Here is an 18,657-nt window from a genome sequence, read left to right on the forward strand (position 1 = left end):
CGGGCGGGACGGCCGTCTCCCGGGCTCCGCCCACCCACTCTCTCCCCGCCTCCCTGCTTTTCCCTCCTACCATCCTAACACGTGACGTGGCATAACAGAGAGGAGCGCGCTGCCCGAAACTGCTCTGTGCAGCTGCTAAGGTATGTAAACATAATCTCCCCAGCGCTGATTCCCCTCCCTCCCCCCCCCCCCGGCCGGAGCCTCTCTGTGCGGTCGGCCGGCCGCCTCTCTGTGCGGCTGGCCGGCCGCCTGTGTCTGTGCGGCTGGCCGGCCGCCTGTGTCTGTGCGGGCGCCCCCCGCCGCCTGTCTGTGCGGGCGCCCCCCGCCGCCTGTCTGTGCGGGCGGCCGGCCGCCTGTCTGTGAAGGCGGGCGGCCGGCCGCCTGTCTGTGAAGGCGACCGGCCGCCTCACTGTGCGGGCGACCGGCCGCCTCACTGTGGCTGCCTGCGTCTCCGTGCTGGAAGCCCGCCGGCTGCCTGCGTGTCCGTGCTGGAGGCCCGCCGGCTGCCTGCGTGTCCATGCTGGAGGCCCGCCGGCTGCCTGCGTGTCCATGCTGGAGGCCCGCCGGCTGCCTGCGTGTCCATGCTGGAGGCCCGCCGGCTGCCTGCGTGTCCATGCTGGAGGCCCGCCGGCTGCCTGCGTGTCCATGCTGGAGGCCCGCCGGCTGCTTGCGTGTCCATGCTGGAGGCCCGCCGGCTGCCTGCGTGTCCATGCTGAATGGGTGTGGATGGGGAGTGGATATGGGCGTGACTGTGAAATGGGTGTGGTTAGGGGGCGTAGCCTAAGAATTTGCCAAACTTTGTCCCTCTTTTCCTTCTTTAAAAGTTGGGAGGTATGCTGTATGCCAGCTCCAGCTATGGACAACGGCCATTTCGCCTATTGATTAGGCTTCCGCGGGTCCACATGTGGTGATAGAACACCGCCCCTTTTGTAGGAGTGCATACAGGTTACGTCACAACCACATTAAAAGCAAAGGGGAATGACATAACATAAACGTTTTCGAGAGTGAGGAGGGTCAACAACACCGAGGAGCCATTTTTACAACAGTCTTTGGATCTCCAAAAAAGATTACAACAAAGGGGTTACCCCAAAAAATTAATCAGCAGTGCGTCCGAGAGAGTGAGATCCACAGGTAATCAACCCGATTGGAGAGTTGGTCTAGGGTACTTTCACACTTGCGTTTATTTCTTTCCGTTACAATCCGCCCTTTTGGAAAACAGCGGAATCCGTTAACGGATTACGCTGTTTCCCATAGACTTGTATGGGTGACGGATTGTGCCAAAAGGACCTGCGCTGCTTCTGCTGGGCGACGCTCCGTTGCTTCCGCCCAGCGGGAGGAACGCAGCATGTAACGTTATTTTGAGCAGCGGAATCCTCTGGATTTCACTGCGCATGCTCTTTTTTTTTTTTTTTTTTGTAAATCAAACTTTATTTTGGCTCGCGGTGGCCGAACGTTAAGCTGAGCGCCCGGCCGCCGGCAAGTGATAGCGCTCAGCTGAGCGCCCGCCCGCCGGCATGCCCGGGCGTCGGCAAGTGACAGCACTCAGCTGATCACCCGGCGGTCGGCTGCAGGGAGCGATCAGCTGATCACCCGGCGGCCGGCTACTGGGAGCGATCAGCTGATCACCCGGCGGCCAGCTACTGGGAGCGATCAGCTGATCACCCGGCGGCCAGCTACTGGGAGCGATCAGCTGATCACCCGGCGGCCGGCTGCAGGGAGTGATCAGCTGATCACCCGGCGGCCGGCTACTGGGAGCGATCAGCTGATCACCCGGCGGCCGGCTGCAGGGAGCGATCAGCTGATCACCCGGCGGCCGGCTACTGGGAGCGATCAGCTGATCACCCGGCGGCCGGCTACTGGGAGCGATCAGCTGATCACCCGGCGGCCGGCTACTGGGAGCGATCAGCTGATCACCCGGCGGCCAGCTACTGGGAGCGATCAGCTGATCACCCGGCAGCCGACTACTGGGAGCGATCAGCTGATCACCCGGCGGCCGGCTACTGGGAGCGATCAGCTGATCACCCGGCGGCCAGCTACTGGGAGCGATCAGCTGATCACCCGGCGGCCGGCTGCAGGGAGTGATCAGCTGATCACCCGGCGGCCGGCTACTGGGAGCGATCAGCTGATCACCCGGCGGCCGGCTGCAGGGAGCGATCAGCTGATCACCCGGCGGCCGGCTACTGGGAGCGATCAGCTGATCACCCGGCGGCCGGCTACTGGGAGCGATCAGCTGATCACCCGGCGGCCGGCTACTGGGAGCGATCAGCTGATCACCCGGCGGCCGGCTACTGGGAGCGATCAGCTGATCACCCGGCGGCCGGCTACTGGGAGCGATCAGCTGATCACCCGGCGGCCGGCTACTGGGAGCGATCAGCTGATCACCCGGCGGCCGGCTACTGGGAGCGATCAGCTGATCACCCGGCGGCCGGCTACTGGGAGCGATCAGCTGATCGTTCACAATAGTCTGCCGCTGGTAAAAAAAAAAAAAATCAAAACGAATTGCGTTGTTTTGCAGCATCCGTTGCATCCATTGTGCCACTATATGCAACACATCCGTTGCATCCGTTACACAACGCAATGCAACGGATACCGTTCAACGCAAGTGTGAAACTAGCCTTAGGGACAAGGGGGACAGTATGAAGAGGTTCATGTTCAGCTTTAAGTTTGGACCCTTGGAAGGTGTCATTAGGACAACGTTGTGTAAAAATTGGCACGTTCTTGAGAAAGACTCCGACCTAAGTGAGATGACTAAGGCGAAACCCTTGGTCACGTTCAGACGCTGCAGCAATCTGCGGGACATGCTAGTAAAGAACAGAATTAGCAGCCCACTGACATGGCTATATAAATGTGCCCACCGGGTAATTGCCGGTGTGGGGACTGTAGGTTCTGTAACCTATGTGTTACTGGCCGGCCCCTGCAGATATAGGACCCAGGAGTTCATTTCCTGCAAAACCAAGTTGGTTGTCTCCGTGACCCTCTCCCATGCGGCAGATTTTACATAGGCAAAGCGATAAGGTGTCTGTACGTGAGATTCAGGGAGCACTACAATTCAACTGCATCCAGAAAAGGGTCACCTAGGTAGATTTCCCATATACGGGACCACCATGATGGTAACCCATGTATTGTGCCCCATATTACTCTGCCCCATATTGCTATGCCCTTATATTACTGTGCCCCATATTGCTGTGCCCCCATATTACTGTGCCCCCATATTACTGTGCCCCCATATACTGTGCCCCCATATTACTGTGCCCCCATATTACTGTGCCCCCATATACTGTGCCCCCATATTACTGTGCCCCCATATTACTGTGCCCCCATATTACTGTGCCCCCATATTACTGTGCCCCCATATACTGTGCCCCCATATTACTGTGCCCCATATTACTGTGCCCCATATTACTCTGCCCCATATTGCTGTGCCCCCATATTACTGTGCCACCATATCACTGTGCCCCCATATTACTGTGCCCCCATATTACTGTGCCCCCATATTATTGTGTCCCCATGTTACTGTGCCCCCATATTACTGTGCCCCCATATTACTGTGCCCCCATATTATTGTGTCCCCATGTTATTGTGCCCCATATTACTGTGCCCCCATAGTACTGTGCCCCCATATTACTGTGCCCCCATATTATTGTGTCCCCATGTTACTGTGCCCCCATATTACTGTGCCCCCATAGTACTGTGCCCCCATATTGCTGTGCCCCATCTTACTGTGCTTCCAAGTTACTGTGCCACCAGATTACTGTGCCCCATATTACTGTGCCCCCATATTGCTGTGCCCCATATTACTGTGCCCCCATATTACTGTGCCCCATATTACTGTGCCCCCATATTACTGTGCCCCATATTACTGTTCCACCAGATACTGTAAGTGTACCCATATACTGTACCCCATAATACTGTGCCCACATATACTGTGCCCACATATACACTATGCTCCTATATTACTGTGCCCCCATATTACTGTGCCCCCATATTACTGTGCCCACATATACACTATGCTCCTATATTACTGTGCCCCCATATTACTGTGCCCCCCATATTACTGTGCCCCCCATATTACTGTGCCCCCCATATTACTGTGCCACTATATTACTGTGCCCCCCATATTACTGTGCCCCTCATATTACTGTGCCACTATATTACTGTGCCCCCCATATTACTGTGCCCCATATTACTGTGCCACCATATTACTGTGCCACCATATTACTGTGCCCCCATATTACTGTGCCCCCATATACTGTGCCCCCATATTACTGTGCCGCCATATTACTGTGCCGGCATATTACTGTGCCGCCATATTACTGTGCCCCCTAAATTACTGTGCCCACTATATTACTGTGCCCCCATATTACTGTGCCCCATATTACTGTGCCCCATATTACTGTGCCGCCATATTACTGTGCCGCCATATTACTGTGCCCCATATTACTGTGCCCCCATATTACTGTGCCCCATATTACTGTGCCACCATATAGCTGTGCCACCATATAGCTGTGCCACCATATTACTGTGCCCCATATTACTGTGCCCAATATTACTGTGCCACCATATTACTGTGCCACCATATTACTGTGCCCCATATTACTGTGCCACCATATTACTGTGCCCCATATTACTGTGCCCCCATATTACTGTGCCCCATAGTACTGTGCCTCCATATTACTGTGCCACCATATTACTGTGCCACCATATTACTGTGCCCCATATTACTGTGCCACTATATTACTGTGCCACCATATAATTGTGCCCATATACTGTGCCCCATATTACTGTGACCCATATTACTGTGCCCCCATATTACTGTGCCGCCATAATATTGTGCCGCCATATTACTGTGCCACTATATTTCTGTGCCACTATATTACTGTGCCCCCATATTACTGTGCCCCATATTACTGTGCCCCATATTACTGTGCCCCCATATTACTGTGCCGCCATATCACTGTGCCGCCATATCACTGTGCCGCCATATTACTGTGACCCCATATTACTGTGCCACTATATTACTGTGCCACCATATTACTGTGCCCCATATTACTGCGCCACTATATTACTGTGCCCCCATATTACTGTGCCCCCATATTACTGTGCCACTATATTACTGTGCCACCATATTACTGTGCCCCATATTACTGCGCCACTATATTACTGTGCCCCATATTACTGTGCCCCCATATTACTGTGCCACTATATTACTGTGCCACCATATTACTGTGCCCCATATTACTGCGCCACTATATTACTGTGCCGCCATATTACTGTGCCCCCATATTACTGTGCCCCATATTACTGTGCCTCCATATTACTGTGCCCCCATATTACTGTGCCCCCATATTACTGTGCCCCCATATTACTGTGCCCCCATATTACTGTGCCCCATATTACTGTGCCTCCATATTACTGTGCCCCCATATTACTGTGCCCCCATATTACTGTGCCCCCATATTACTGTGCCCGCCATATTACTGTGCCCAATATTACTGTGCCACCATATTACTGTGCCACCATATAATTGTGCCCATATACTGTGCCCCCATGTACTGTGCCCCATATTACTGTGCCCCCATATTACTGTGCCGCCATAATATTGTGCCGCCATATTACTGTGCCACTATATTTCTGTGCCACTGTATTACTGTGCCCCCATATTACTGTGCCACCATATTACTGTACCACCATATAATTGTGCCCATATGCTGTGCCACCATGTACTGTGCCCCATATTACTGTGCCCCATATTACTGTGCCCCCATATTACTGTGCCGCCATATCACTGTGCCGCCATATCACTGTGCCGCCATATTACTGTGACCCCATATTACTGTGCCACTATATTACTGTGCCCCATATTACTGCGCCACTATATTACTGTGCCCCCATATTACTGTGCCCCATATTAATGTGCCTCCATATTACTGTGCCCCCATATTACTGTGCCCCCATATTACTGTGCCCCCATATACTGTGCCCCATATTACTGTGCCCGCCATATTACTGTGCCCGCCATATTACTGTGCCCGCCATATTACTGTGCCCCATATTACTGTGCCCGCCATATTACTGTGCCCCCATATACTGTGCCCCATATTACTGTGCCGTTTCCGATGCTGGGAGCTGCTGGGAGCGGAGGTCCAGGGTAAGTATATATGGCGAGGAATGGCGGTGATCTGCAGCCTGTCATGTCTCCACCAGAGTCGACTTTTGCTTCAATCACCAGACGCTGCCATGTCACCACTGTGGGCGGTGCTGGGGACGGGGGAGCAGTCAGTGGCTCTGCTGGGCGCACGCTCTGCTCATCTATTAGGCTGGGTTTCACTAGGACCTGCAGTACCACTGGTAGACTGTGGTGGTGTGTGTGTGCCTTCCGGCTGAGTAGTTTCCTTTCAGCTGGGGCCAATGGGAAGGCACCACACCCCTCTTATGCTTTCTCCATTCTGCTAGTAGGTGCCAGATATAGTCCAGCAATTCCCTGCTAGACTCTGGTGCCGTGCTGTGTGTATTCCCATATATTGACCTTAGCTTGTTTGCCTGACCACTCTTCTGCCTGCCGTTTCTGTAGTTCGCTGCTAGCTCCGGTTTTGACCCTTAGCTTGTTTGCCTGACCACTCTTCTGCCTGCCGTTCCTGTACTTCGCTGCTAGCTCCGGTTTTGACCCTTAGCTTGTTTGCCTGACCACTCTTCTGCCTGCCGTTCCTGTAATTCGCTGCTAGCTCCGGTTTTGACCCTTAGCTTGTTTGCCTGACCACTCTTCTGTCTGCCGTTCCTGTACTTCGCTGCTAGCTCCGGTTTTGACCCTTAGCTTGTTTGCCTGACCACTCTTCTGCCTGCCGTTTCTGTAGTCCGCTGCTAGCTCCGGTTTTGACCCTTAGCTTGTTTGCCTGACCACTCTTCTGTCTACCGTTCCCGTACTTCGCTGCTAGCTCCGGTTTTGACCCTTAGCTTGTTTGCCTGACCACTCTTCTGCCTGCCGTTCCTGTAATTCGCTGCTAGCTCCGGTTTTGACCCTTAGCTTGTTTGCCTGACCACTCTTCTGTCTGCCGTTCCTGTACTTCGCTGCTAGCTCCGGTTTTGACCCTTAGCTTGTTTGCCTGACCACTCTTCTGCCTGCCGTTTCTGTAGTCCGCTGCTAGCTCCGGTTTTGACCCTTAGCTTGTTTGCCTGACCACTCTTCTGTCTACCGTTCCTGTACTTCGCTGCTAGCTCCGGTTTTGACCCTTAGCTTGTTTGCCTGACCACTCTTCTGCCTGCCGTTTCTGTAGTCCGCTGCTACCTCCGGTTTTGACCCTTAGCTTGTTTGCCTGACCACTCTTCTGTCTGCCGTTCCTGTACTTCGCTGCTAGCTCCGGTTTTGACCCTTAGCTTGTTTGCCTGACCACTCTTCTGTCTGGCGTTCCTGTACTTCGCTGCTAGCTCCGGTTTTGACCCTTAGCTTGTTTGCCTGACCACTCTTCTGCCTGCCGTTCCTGTACTTCGCTGCTAGTTCCGGTTTTGACCCTTAGCTTGTTTGCCTGACCACTCTTCTGCCTGCCGTTCCTGTACTTCGCTGCTAGCTCCGGTTTTGACCCTTAGCTTGTTTGCCTGACCACTCTTCTGTCTGCCGTTTCTGTAGTTCGCTGCTAGCTCCGGTTTTGACCCTTAGCTTGTTTGCCTGACCACTCTTCTGTCTGCCGTTCCTGTACTTCGCTGCTAGCTCCGGTTTTGACCCTTAGCTTGTTTGCCTGACCACTCTTCTGCCTGCCGTTTCTGTAGTCCGCTGCTAGCTCCGTTTTTGACCCTTAGCTTGTTTGCCTGACCACTCTTCTGTCTACCGTTCCTGTACTTCGCTGCTAGCTCCGGTTTTGACCCTTAGCTTGTTTGCCTGACCACTCTTCTGCCTGCCGTTCCTGTAATTCGCTGCTAGCTCCGGTTTTGACCCTTAGCTTGTTTGCGTGACCACTCTTCTGTCTGCCGTTCCTGTACTTCGCTGCTAGCTCCGGTTTTGACCCTTAGCTTGTTTGCCTGACCACTCTTCTGCCTGCCGTTTCTGTAGTCCGCTGCTAGCTCCGGTTTTGACCCTTAGCTTGTTTGCCTGACCACTCTTCTGTCTACCGTTCCTGTACTTCGCTGCTAGCTCCGGTTTTGACCCTTAGCTTGTTTGCCTGACCACTCTTCTGCCTGCCGTTTCTGTAGTCCGCTGCTACCTCCGGTTTTGACCCTTAGCTTGTTTGCCTGACCACTCTTCTGTCTGCCGTTCCTGTACTTCGCTGCTAGCTCCGGTTTTGACCCTTAGCTTGTTTGCCTGACCACTCTTCTGTCTGGCGTTCCTGTACTTCGCTGCTAGCTCCGGTTTTGACCCTTAGCTTGTTTGCCTGACCACTCTTCTGCCTGCCGTTCCTGTACTTCGCTGCTAGTTCCGGTTTTGACCCTTAGCTTGTTTGCCTGACCACTCTTCTGCCTGCCGTTCCTGTACTTCGCTGCTAGCTCCGGTTTTGACCCTTAGCTTGTTTGCCTGACCACTCTTCTGTCTGCCGTTTCTGTAGTTCGCTGCTAGCTCCGGTTTTGACCCTTAGCTTGTTTGCCTGACCATTCTTCTGTCTGCCGTTCCTGTACTTCGCTGCTAGCTCCGGTTTTGACCCTTAGCTTGTTTGCCTGACCATTCTTCTGTCTGCCGTTCCTGTACTTCGCTGCTAGCTCCGGTTTTGACCCTTAGCTTGTTTGCCTGACCACTCTTCTGTCTGCCGTTCCTGTACTTCGCTGCTAGCTCCGGTTTTGACCCTTAGCTTGTTTGCCTGACCACTCTTCTGCCTGCCGTTCCTGTACTTCGCTGCTAGCTCCGGTTTTGACCCTTAGCTTGTTTACCTGACCACTCTTCTGCCTGCCGTTTCTGTAGTTCGCTGCTAGCTCTGGTTTTGACCCTTAGCTTGTTTGCCTGACCACTCTTCTGTCTGCCGTTCCTGTACTTCGCTGCTAGCTCCGGTTTTGACCCTTAGCTTGTTTGCCTGACCACTCTTCTGTCTGCCGTTCCTGTACTTCGCTGCTAGCTCCGGTTTTGACCCTTAGCTTGTTTGCCTGACCACTCTTCTGCCTGCCGTTCCTGTACTTCGCTGCTAGCTCCGGTTTTGACCCTTAGCTTGTTTACCTGACCACTCTTCTGCCTGCCGTTTCTGTAGTTCGCTGCTAGCTCTGGTTTTGACCCTTAGCTTGTTTGCCTGACCACTCTTCTGCCTGCCGTTCCTGTACTTCGCTGCTAGCTCCGGTTTTGACCCTTAGCCTGATATCTGACCACTTGACGATTTTTGTCCCTGTTCTACCTTCTGGATTGACCCTGCCTGGTTACTGCTCTTCTCAGGACCACAGTCTCACCTTGGCCCTGTCGTAATTCCAAATCCCTGTATAGGGGTTAAAGGGTTGCGGCGGGGTCCGGGTTCCTGCTTTGTGAGCGGCTGCCTTTATTCACCTGCATCACACAGCCTGAGCCTGGTACTGTACTATAGAGCAGCCACAATGCAGGAGACAGGGTCGGAGCCGGCTATTAGCCCTTATGCACACCTGTGGTGTGTAACTGTCGTTACACAATGCAAATCCAAGATGGCCGCCCCCAGTGTTTGAGTAAAAAAAAAATTAAATAAAAACTAAATAAACAATTAATATTGTATTAAAAAAAAATTGATTCCATAATCACTATTATTAATACAAATACTACAATTGTGGCACTTTCCCTTTAAAGGGATCCTCCATCTAGACGAGGTGAGATGGTTGCCTAGGCGACCGACCACCGTTGCTGTATAGCTTGTAAGCGCTGCGCACGTCCTGGGTGGTACCTGGGCGGAGGTGCTGTTCAGCTTCTCCAGGCCGTTCTCCAGACGCTCCATCTTGGCAGCGAGCTCCTTGCGCTTCTTGCTCAGAAGGTTCTGGTAGAGCTTGATCTGCTCCAGGAAAGACTTGGGCGTGGTGTAATTGTAGCGCCGCTCGTTGCTCAGGTAAGACTTGGACATCTCGTTCACGCTGGTGTGCACGTAGGCCATGAATTTACTGATGGAGTCCTTCACCGGAGCCTGAGGGGAAGACAAAAAAAAAAGAAATTACCTAAAATCCCTTCTGTATAAGGACCAAATCACAAAACGCTGCGGGTGGGACGAAAACCTCAATGTTCTCTGTTTCCTGGAGGAAGCGCAGACTGACGGACTCCAGCGCCTCCTGTGGCCACTCATGGAACCAGTTGATGGCGGTGCAGTTCACAACGGCCGGGAACTTTCTGCTCCGAACCCGTAACTTGTTACCAACCGGGGAGAAACAGAGAGCGACCTAAAGAGGAGAAAGAAGAAAAAGGGGAAAAGCTAGCACAGAGTACTGTGGCAACCTTATCTGATTGGCTATTGGGATGGGGTATTAATGACTCGGGGGATGTTTGTAGCTCAGGGAGAATGTGCAAAGGAAGACATCTCTTTGTTCTTCTCAGTAAGAAAGCTATAAGCTATAACAAATGGATATTGGGCAATAAAATCATACCGGATGTGTCGTGTTTCATATCCAGGTGAAGGTAAACTCATGATAGGAAATATGACGCTAATATCCCTCACCTGTGCGTCTCAGGGGCAAAGATATGCTGAAAACTAGAATTTCCTAATTTTCTGGAGCTCTGGGCACATCCCACAAGAGATCCCCATATGAGGTCACAGAGGAAAGGAAGTCAACTCTCACATTTTTGCTTGGTTACGTGTTGGAGGACACCTAAGCTGTGGTGCTGTCCATTTGTATTCTCAGAGATCCTCCCTCTATAAACCCAGAAGTCACATCTGTGGCACGAGTTTAGTGGGTTTCATGTGTATTCCTTTTATTTTTATGTAATTGTCCGTATCGTACTTGTATTATGTCCCTTTTGTAAAATCTTGTACATTTTTATAAACACTGCCTGTTCTTTTGGATTAAATATATATTAATTAATACTTTATTTCCTCTTGCTCCAAATAACAAACCTGAATTTGCCTTACGCTATCTAAGGGGTGTCCAGTCTACCTATAAATGATTGGTGGTGGCTGCCGGTGACTCTACCGAGGTATATATATCAGTGATATATATACATTACCCTCACTGTGAACGCCTCCATAATCTCCTGTGATTATCATCAGTCGGAGCTGCCACATTTGGGGGCTGCCCTTGGGTAACTGGTTGAAAAGTTCACCTCCATTATGTGGGGTGCAGCATTTCTCGCTGCGTCTCGGGATTCCCCGCATAATATTTAGGGACATTCTTCAGTCACAATGGCTGCTGTGATCGGAGGCGGCGGATTCCCTTCTGCAGACATCATGGCTGTTTGTGGCGTCTGAATGGGCTAATGATTGTTTCAGGCTTTTCTAAGGGATTGTTGTTGTGTAATCGTGTTTGAGATGCGTCTTCTGAAGATGTATTGATTGGGTAATCACATTTCAGCGGAGGGTTCGGGTTTTTTTTTGGCATGTTGTTGCCGCCATCTGTCGCCCCCGCCCTCCTATATTATGAACAGAGAGAGCGAAAAGAAAAAAAAGAGAGGCCGGCACACGTCCCAATGATGCCGATCCTCGGATTCTCTCCAAGGAGGGGACGGATCTGACAAAACCGAAAAAAGTAAGACACAACAGCTGGAAATGAGGGCTTACTCCACTCCTGAAATACTCTGTGCTGCAGGGGTCCTACCTCCCAAGTGCCCATGTCAGGATCAGGACAGTTCTCCCGCTCCTCGCACCGGCCCACGCACTCACCTTCAGCTGCCTCCGGACCCGGTCGATGAAGAACTTCCAGCAGTTTTCTCTGGTGTCCAGCAGACCTTGACTCTTCACTTCGTTCCTGACGCTTCCGATGATGTTCTCCACCTCGTCATCTGGGAACAGGTCAGGGATCTCACCTGCCGAGAGAAGGAAATCCCCATTAGTATATGGGGGGTGGACGGGTACCAGTCATTTCAGATACATGGGTCACGCTCACCAGACGCCAGCAAGTCGTTGACTAGGACAAGGAACTTCTCGTCGGCCACCTGAGCATCCGTCATGAGGAAAACTGTCCCCACGTTCTTCACTCCGGCCTTAATGTACTGGGTCGCCAGATCGGCCTAAAGATATAAGAAAAGAGTATGTGGTGATATATGACAAAATAAGCCAAGAGGGTGATGATGTCAATAGTGATACCCAGTCCACAAGTGTCACTACCAGAGATATCCCCAGACTACAGGTGTCACTGTCAGAGATATCCCCAGACTACAGGTGTAAATACCAGAGATATCCCCAGACTACAGGTGTCACTGTCAGAGACATTCCCAGACTACAGGTGTCACTGCCAGAGGTATTCCCAGACTACAGGTGTCACTGACAGAGATATACCCAGAATACAGATGTCACTGCCAGAGATATCCCCAGACTACAGGTGTCACTTCCAGAGGTATTCTCAGACTACAGGTGTCACTGCCAGAGGTATTCTCAGACTACAGGTGTCACTGCCAGAGGTATTCCCAGACTACAGGTGTCACTGCCAGAGGTATTCCCAGACTACAGGTGTCACTGACAGAGATATACCCAGAATACAGATGTCACTGCCAGAGATATCCCCAGACTACAGGTGTCACTTCCAGAGGTATTCTCAGACTACAGGTTTCACTACCAGAGGTATTCCCAGACTACAGGTGTCACTGCTAGAGGTATTCCCAGACTACAGGTGTCACTGCCAGAGATATTCCCAGACTACAGGTGTCACTGCCAGAGACATTCCCAGACTACAGGTGTAAATACCAGAGATATCCCCAGACTACAGGTGTCACTACCAGAGATATCCCCAGACTGCAGGTGTCACTGCCAGAGATATTCCCAGACTACAGGTGTCACTGCCAGAGACATTCCCAGACTGCAGGTGTCACTGACAGAGATATACCCAGAATACAGATGTCACTGCCAGAGATATCCCCAGACTACAGGTGTCACTTCCAGAGGTATTCTCAGACTACAGGTTTCACTACCAGAGGTATTCCCAGACTACAGGTGTCACTGCTAGAGGTATTCCCAGACTACAGGTGTCACTGCCAGAGATATTCCCAGACTACAGGTGTCACTGCCAGAGACATTCCCAGACTACAGGTGTCACTGCCAGAGGTATTTTAGGAGTGATTGCAGTTATCATTATCCTGATGAATAAAGACAAGGTAATGCACCGTAGACTATACATCCCTAGTTATCACTGAGGGATGGGTTCTGAGATCCCTACAATTACGGAGATGACGGCAGACAGTAACTCCTCTGAGATGCTAGTGGAGCTATGGCTACAGTAATTTACACATTTATAGCTCTGTTCACGTCGTCATTTTTTTAATTCTGTTGGTGAAATATAACTAGAGTGTTTCGCATGTATACTTCAAGAATAGCACATAGTGTCATACATCATCCGTCATTCTATTGTAAATATGACATATACTCCATTGTATACGTTAATGCTGTGTAGGCCAAGAAAACATTTTTTGGGGATAAGGAAGGACACTACCCCATCATCCGCTCATCACTCTTACCTTGAGGTCCGGGATGCCATAGCCTTTCCTCAAAGTAATCTGGAAGACCTCCAAGGAGCTGATGTAAGCGGCCAGTCTGGTCAGACTCTGCTTTCCGCTCCCCCCGACGCCGACCAGCAGAGCATTTCCCCTCGGCGACTCCAGGATGCGGTTGATTCTGCAGCTGTATCAAATTAAAATAAAAATACTGGTCAGGAGCAGGGTCTGGAAGGAGATTCAGGCCTCTCCACCATCAGGAGTATCCCTGGGATTAGGAACAGGATAGGGCCTTCTAGCTTGAGGGACAGCTTAGGCTCCCCTGTTGTGAATACATTTGAATTAGATTCCAGTTTGGGGCTCCCTCTTGTGGTCAGTGCTGGTAGTGCAGTTGACTTGCTGAATGGGAAACAGACAGGTGAGGAGGATTAGCAATCAGGCCATTCGGATTGGGCCTATATAACTGAGAAGTTTCCTCCTGTTTCTTGCCGGTGCTCAATGTATCTCCTGTGTATCTCCTGTGTGCTAAGGACATTCTGAAACCAGCCCTTTTCTCTACCAGAACTCCTCTCAGATAAGTTGGTCTTTGTAGCTATGCTTATGGTTTCCACTTTCTTGTTATTTTGCCTGTGTGGAGTTCTTGGTGGAGCTGGATCATTCTCTGCTGGGAGTATCGGTGTACCTTGCTCCATGTTCTGCTATGTATTTTGTCATGCTTGGTACTAAATTCAGTCCCTCCTCTATATCAGTGTTTTTCTTGGATGCCAGTAACACCAGAGTACTGATATAGTGGGGGAGAGCCTGTGTAGGCTCTGTATTTTTCCATATCAGGGGTGCTGGTATTTACTAGGGTTTTTACGGCTGCAGTCAGTGCTCTTTCCTATGCAGATAGTGTGGGCCTCTTCTTTGCTGAATCTATTCTCTAGCTACGTATTGTGTTTTCCTACATCACTGTAGTCTTTACATGTGTGGGGCTATCTATATCTTTGGGGATTGCTCCGAGGCAGATTAGCTTTTCTAATGTTTCTATCTATAAGAATATTTAGTTCTCCAGCTGTGTCGAGGCGACCAGGTCATTGTAGGCACGCCCCACGACTACTTCTAGTTGTGTGTCCGTATTAGGTCTGCAGACCATTAAGGTTGCAGCCGCTCTGATTATTTTTTGGGTTTTCTGAGTTTTTGTCCTTTTTCGGATCCTCCTCGGTCACTGAATCATAACACTCCCCGCTTCCTCACTATCCCATAGTCATCATGACACATTCCTGGTGCTTGGTACTTACACATGACTCATGGCATCCTCGAACAGCACCAGGTTCATGGCCGCATTGACCTCATTGTGGTTGTCCAGAGCGTCTACCAGGATTTTGTTCAGCGACGGCCATGACTGGACCGGCATGTATTTAGGCTCTCCGACGCCATTGGCGAAATGGCAGAACATGTTCATGGACCGGGCTTCTTCCAGGGTTTCATCAATGTCCTAAGAGAAGAGGAGCACTCAGGTCACAGAAGAACAAACCACAGTGACCAACACACGACCCAGGAGACGGCTCCGCTCACGTCATAGAACTTCTTCACCATGTCGGTCTGTATCTTATCGAACATGTCAAAGTCCTTCTCTTCCACCATTTTATCACGGTAAACGCGGTTGGACTCGTGGAGATAAAGCTTCACCAAGTCCTGGGAGGTTTTCAGACAGTCCGGGGTGGAGAACAAGATGCCCTGAAACAAGAGGAACATCAGCAGGGAGATCTTTGTATGGGGCCACAATCCGTCCGCCCTCCATGCGACTTGCACGTTGGGAACCCTCCGCCCTCGCACGGACACCGGGAAAGGCGCCACTCAATGCATTTCACTCTCGTCCGCAGATTATCTCCTCATTTTCTCCTGACATGTCGGGTTATCAGAAGGTGAATGTGAGAGATTCCTGGACGAGCAACAAGTGTGTAATATTCATATAACGTCTGTCATCATGTCAGGCGATGTTTGGGAAACCTGCAGGCGCTGGGGCTTCAACACCCGAGAGTGATTAAAGGGGAGAGCGGCGGCCGTCCAGAGAGGACGGAGACCGGACTGACAGCGGATCGTCACAGACACAGTCATTACACAGAAATCCTGAGCGACAGCTCCTGACAGGTGTAATAATCAGCGAAGGAGACGAGGACAGACAGGCGGAGGATAATGTCCTGATAATCAGGAGAAAGGAAGCGGCAGAATAATGTATGAGGGGCTCTGCCGACAGAGCTGCACTACAGGATGGGGACATTACTACAGGATGGGGACATTACTGCAGGATGGGGACATTACTACAGGATGGGGACAAGGATGGGCACATTACTACAGGATGGGCACATTACTACAGGATGGGGGCATTACTACAGGATGGGGGCATTACTACAGGATGGGGACATTACTGCAGGGTGGGGACATTACTACAGGATGGGGACAAGGATGGGCACATTACTACAGGATGAGGACATTACTACAGGATGGGGACAAGGATGGGCAAATTACTACAGGATGGGGGCATTACTACAGGATGGGGGCATTACTACAGGATGGGGGCATTACTGCAGGGTGGGGACATTACTACAGGATGGGGACAAAGATGGGCACATTACTACAGGATGGGCACATTACTACAGGATGGGCAAATTACTACATGATGGGGACAAGGATGGGCAAATTACTACATGATGGGGACAAGGATGGGCAAATTACTACACGATGGGGACAAGGATGAGCACATTACTACAGGATGGGGACATTACTACAGGATGGGGACAAGGATGGGCACATTACTACATAATGGGGACATTACTACATGGTGGGGACTAGGATGGGCACATTACTACATGATGGGGACAAGGATGGGCACATTACTACAGGATGAGGACATTACTACAGGATGGGCACATTACTGCAGGATGGGGACAAGGATGGGCACATTACTACAGGATGGGGACAAGGATGGGCACATTACTACAGGATGGGGACAAGGATGGGCACATTACTGCAGGATGGGGACAAGGATGGGCACATTACTACAGGATGGGCACATTACTGCAGGATGGGGACAAGGATGGGCACATTACTACAGGATGGGGACAAGGATGGGCACATTACTACAGGATGGGGACAAGGATGGGCACATTACTGCAGGATGGGGACAAGGATGGGCACATTACTGCAGGATGGGGACAAGGATGGGCACATACAGGATGAGGACATTACTACAGGATGGGCACATTACTGCAGGATGGGGACAAGGATGGGCACATTACTACAGGATGAGGACATTACTACAGGATGGGCACATTACTGCAGGATGGGGACATTCCTACACGATGCGGACATGGATAGGCACATTACTACAGGATGAGGACAAAGATGGGCACATTACTACAGGATGGGGCGATGGATGGGGACATTACTACAGGGTGGGGACAAGGATGGGCACATTACTATATGATGGGAACAAGGATGGGCAAATTACTACACGATGGGGACAAGGATGGGCACATTACTACAGGATGGGAGAAGCGTGGGAACATTACTACGAGATGTTTGCCAAAATTACTATATGGTACTAACTGTAAAACTATATTACTTACAAGACAGGGATAAAATAAAAAAAAACTTAATAATTACAGCATGAAATTTTTTTTACCATCAAAAATGTTTTGTTTACTTATATATATATATATATTTAAACAAAAAAGTGCACATTTGTTATAATAAACGAGCAAAAAATGTTCAGAAACAGTGATCCAAAGGTGTACTGAAAAAAAAAATATGGTACCAATAAAAAGGTCACCTTATCCTGAAAAGAATGCTGCCCCCCAAATTATTTTTTTTCTATGTGCGGCCGATATACCCAGCCGAGTTTGAGACCCCTGATCTAGAGGATGATATTTTATACATATCTAATGCTTGTCACAGCTGAGGGTTTGTTACAATGCACCAGTCTTAGCATTTTGCTTGCGCTGACGCTATGACATTAGAGTAGACAGAGATTGCTTGTGCTGTGGATCTGGTTGTAGAGATCAGATACAACTGTAACAAACCATCAGCAGTGAGAGTTCAGGCGGTGACTGAAGGTCGGGGAACGCACCTGGAATATGTTGGACAGGTCCCGCAGGTTGAAGATGTAGTGGAACTTGATAGCGGTGGGCAGGAAGGTGGAGGTGACCTTCTGGTGGAGGGACAGCGCCAGGTTGATGAGCTGCGGCGAGGTTTTCTGCAGAGCGGCCGGGAAGCCTCCGACCTTCAGGTGCTGGGTCAGGATGGTGCTATAGATGGTGGTGAGGGCGTCCGTGCCCGGGAAGGAGAGGGCAAACACACTGAAATGTCTCTGCACGGGGACGACAGAGAACAAGCCATAAACATGGGTGTATCTAATCCTCTCCTGTGTGATACTGTCTGCTGAGCTGTGTATCTAATCCTCTCCTGTGTGATACTGTCTGCTGAGCTGTGTATCTAATCCTCTCCTGTGTGATACTGACTGCTGAGCTGTGTATCTAATCCTACCCTGTGTGATACTGACTGCTGAGCTGTGTATCTAATCCTCTCCTGTGTGATACTGACTGCTGAGCCATGTATCTAATCCTCTCCTGTGTGATACTGTCTGCTGAGCTCTGTATCTAATCCTATCCTGTGTGATACTGTCTGCTGAGCTGTGTATCTAATCCTCTCCTGTGTGATACTGACTGCTGAGCTGTGTATCTAATCCTCTCCTGTGTGATACTGACTGCTGATCTGTGTATCTAATCCTCTCCTGTGTGATACTGACTGCTGATCTGTGTATCTAATCCTATCCTGTGTGATACTGTCTGCTGAGCTGTGTATCTAATCCTACCCTGTGTGATACTGACTGCTGAGCTGTGTATCTAATCCTCTCCTGTGTGATACTGACTGCTGATCTGTGTATCTAATCCTATCCTGTGTGATACTGTCTGCTGAGCCATGTATCTAATCCTATCCTGTGTGATACTGTCTGCTGAGCTGTGTATCTAATCCTATCCTGTGTGATACTGACTGCTGAGCTGTGTATCTAATCCTCTCCTGTGTGATACTGTCTGCTGAGCTGTGTATCTAATCCTATCCTGTGTGATACTGACTGCTGAGCCATGTATCTAATCCTATCCTGTGTGATACTGACTGCTGAG

The 18,657-nt window shown here is 50.5% G+C and overlaps 1 protein-coding gene across 1 annotated transcript in view; it reads right to left on the minus strand.

Moving 5' to 3' along the window:
* Nucleotides 1-18,657, minus strand: part of DNAH9 (dynein axonemal heavy chain 9) — a 324,201-nt gene that overhangs the window by 72,560 nt on the left and 232,984 nt on the right. Inside the window, 8 exon segments of the mRNA XM_075351461.1 lie at nt 9,813-10,046; nt 10,135-10,296; nt 11,730-11,872; nt 11,953-12,076; nt 13,517-13,679; nt 14,773-14,969; nt 15,050-15,211; nt 17,604-17,843. Coding sequence (XP_075207576.1) covers nt 9,813-10,046; nt 10,135-10,296; nt 11,730-11,872; nt 11,953-12,076; nt 13,517-13,679; nt 14,773-14,969; nt 15,050-15,211; nt 17,604-17,843 — 1,425 coding nt within the window.

The sequence above is a fragment of the Anomaloglossus baeobatrachus genome, chromosome 5 (assembly GCF_048569485.1).
Source record: "Anomaloglossus baeobatrachus isolate aAnoBae1 chromosome 5, aAnoBae1.hap1, whole genome shotgun sequence".
Classification (NCBI taxonomy): Eukaryota; Metazoa; Chordata; class Amphibia; order Anura; family Aromobatidae; genus Anomaloglossus; species Anomaloglossus baeobatrachus.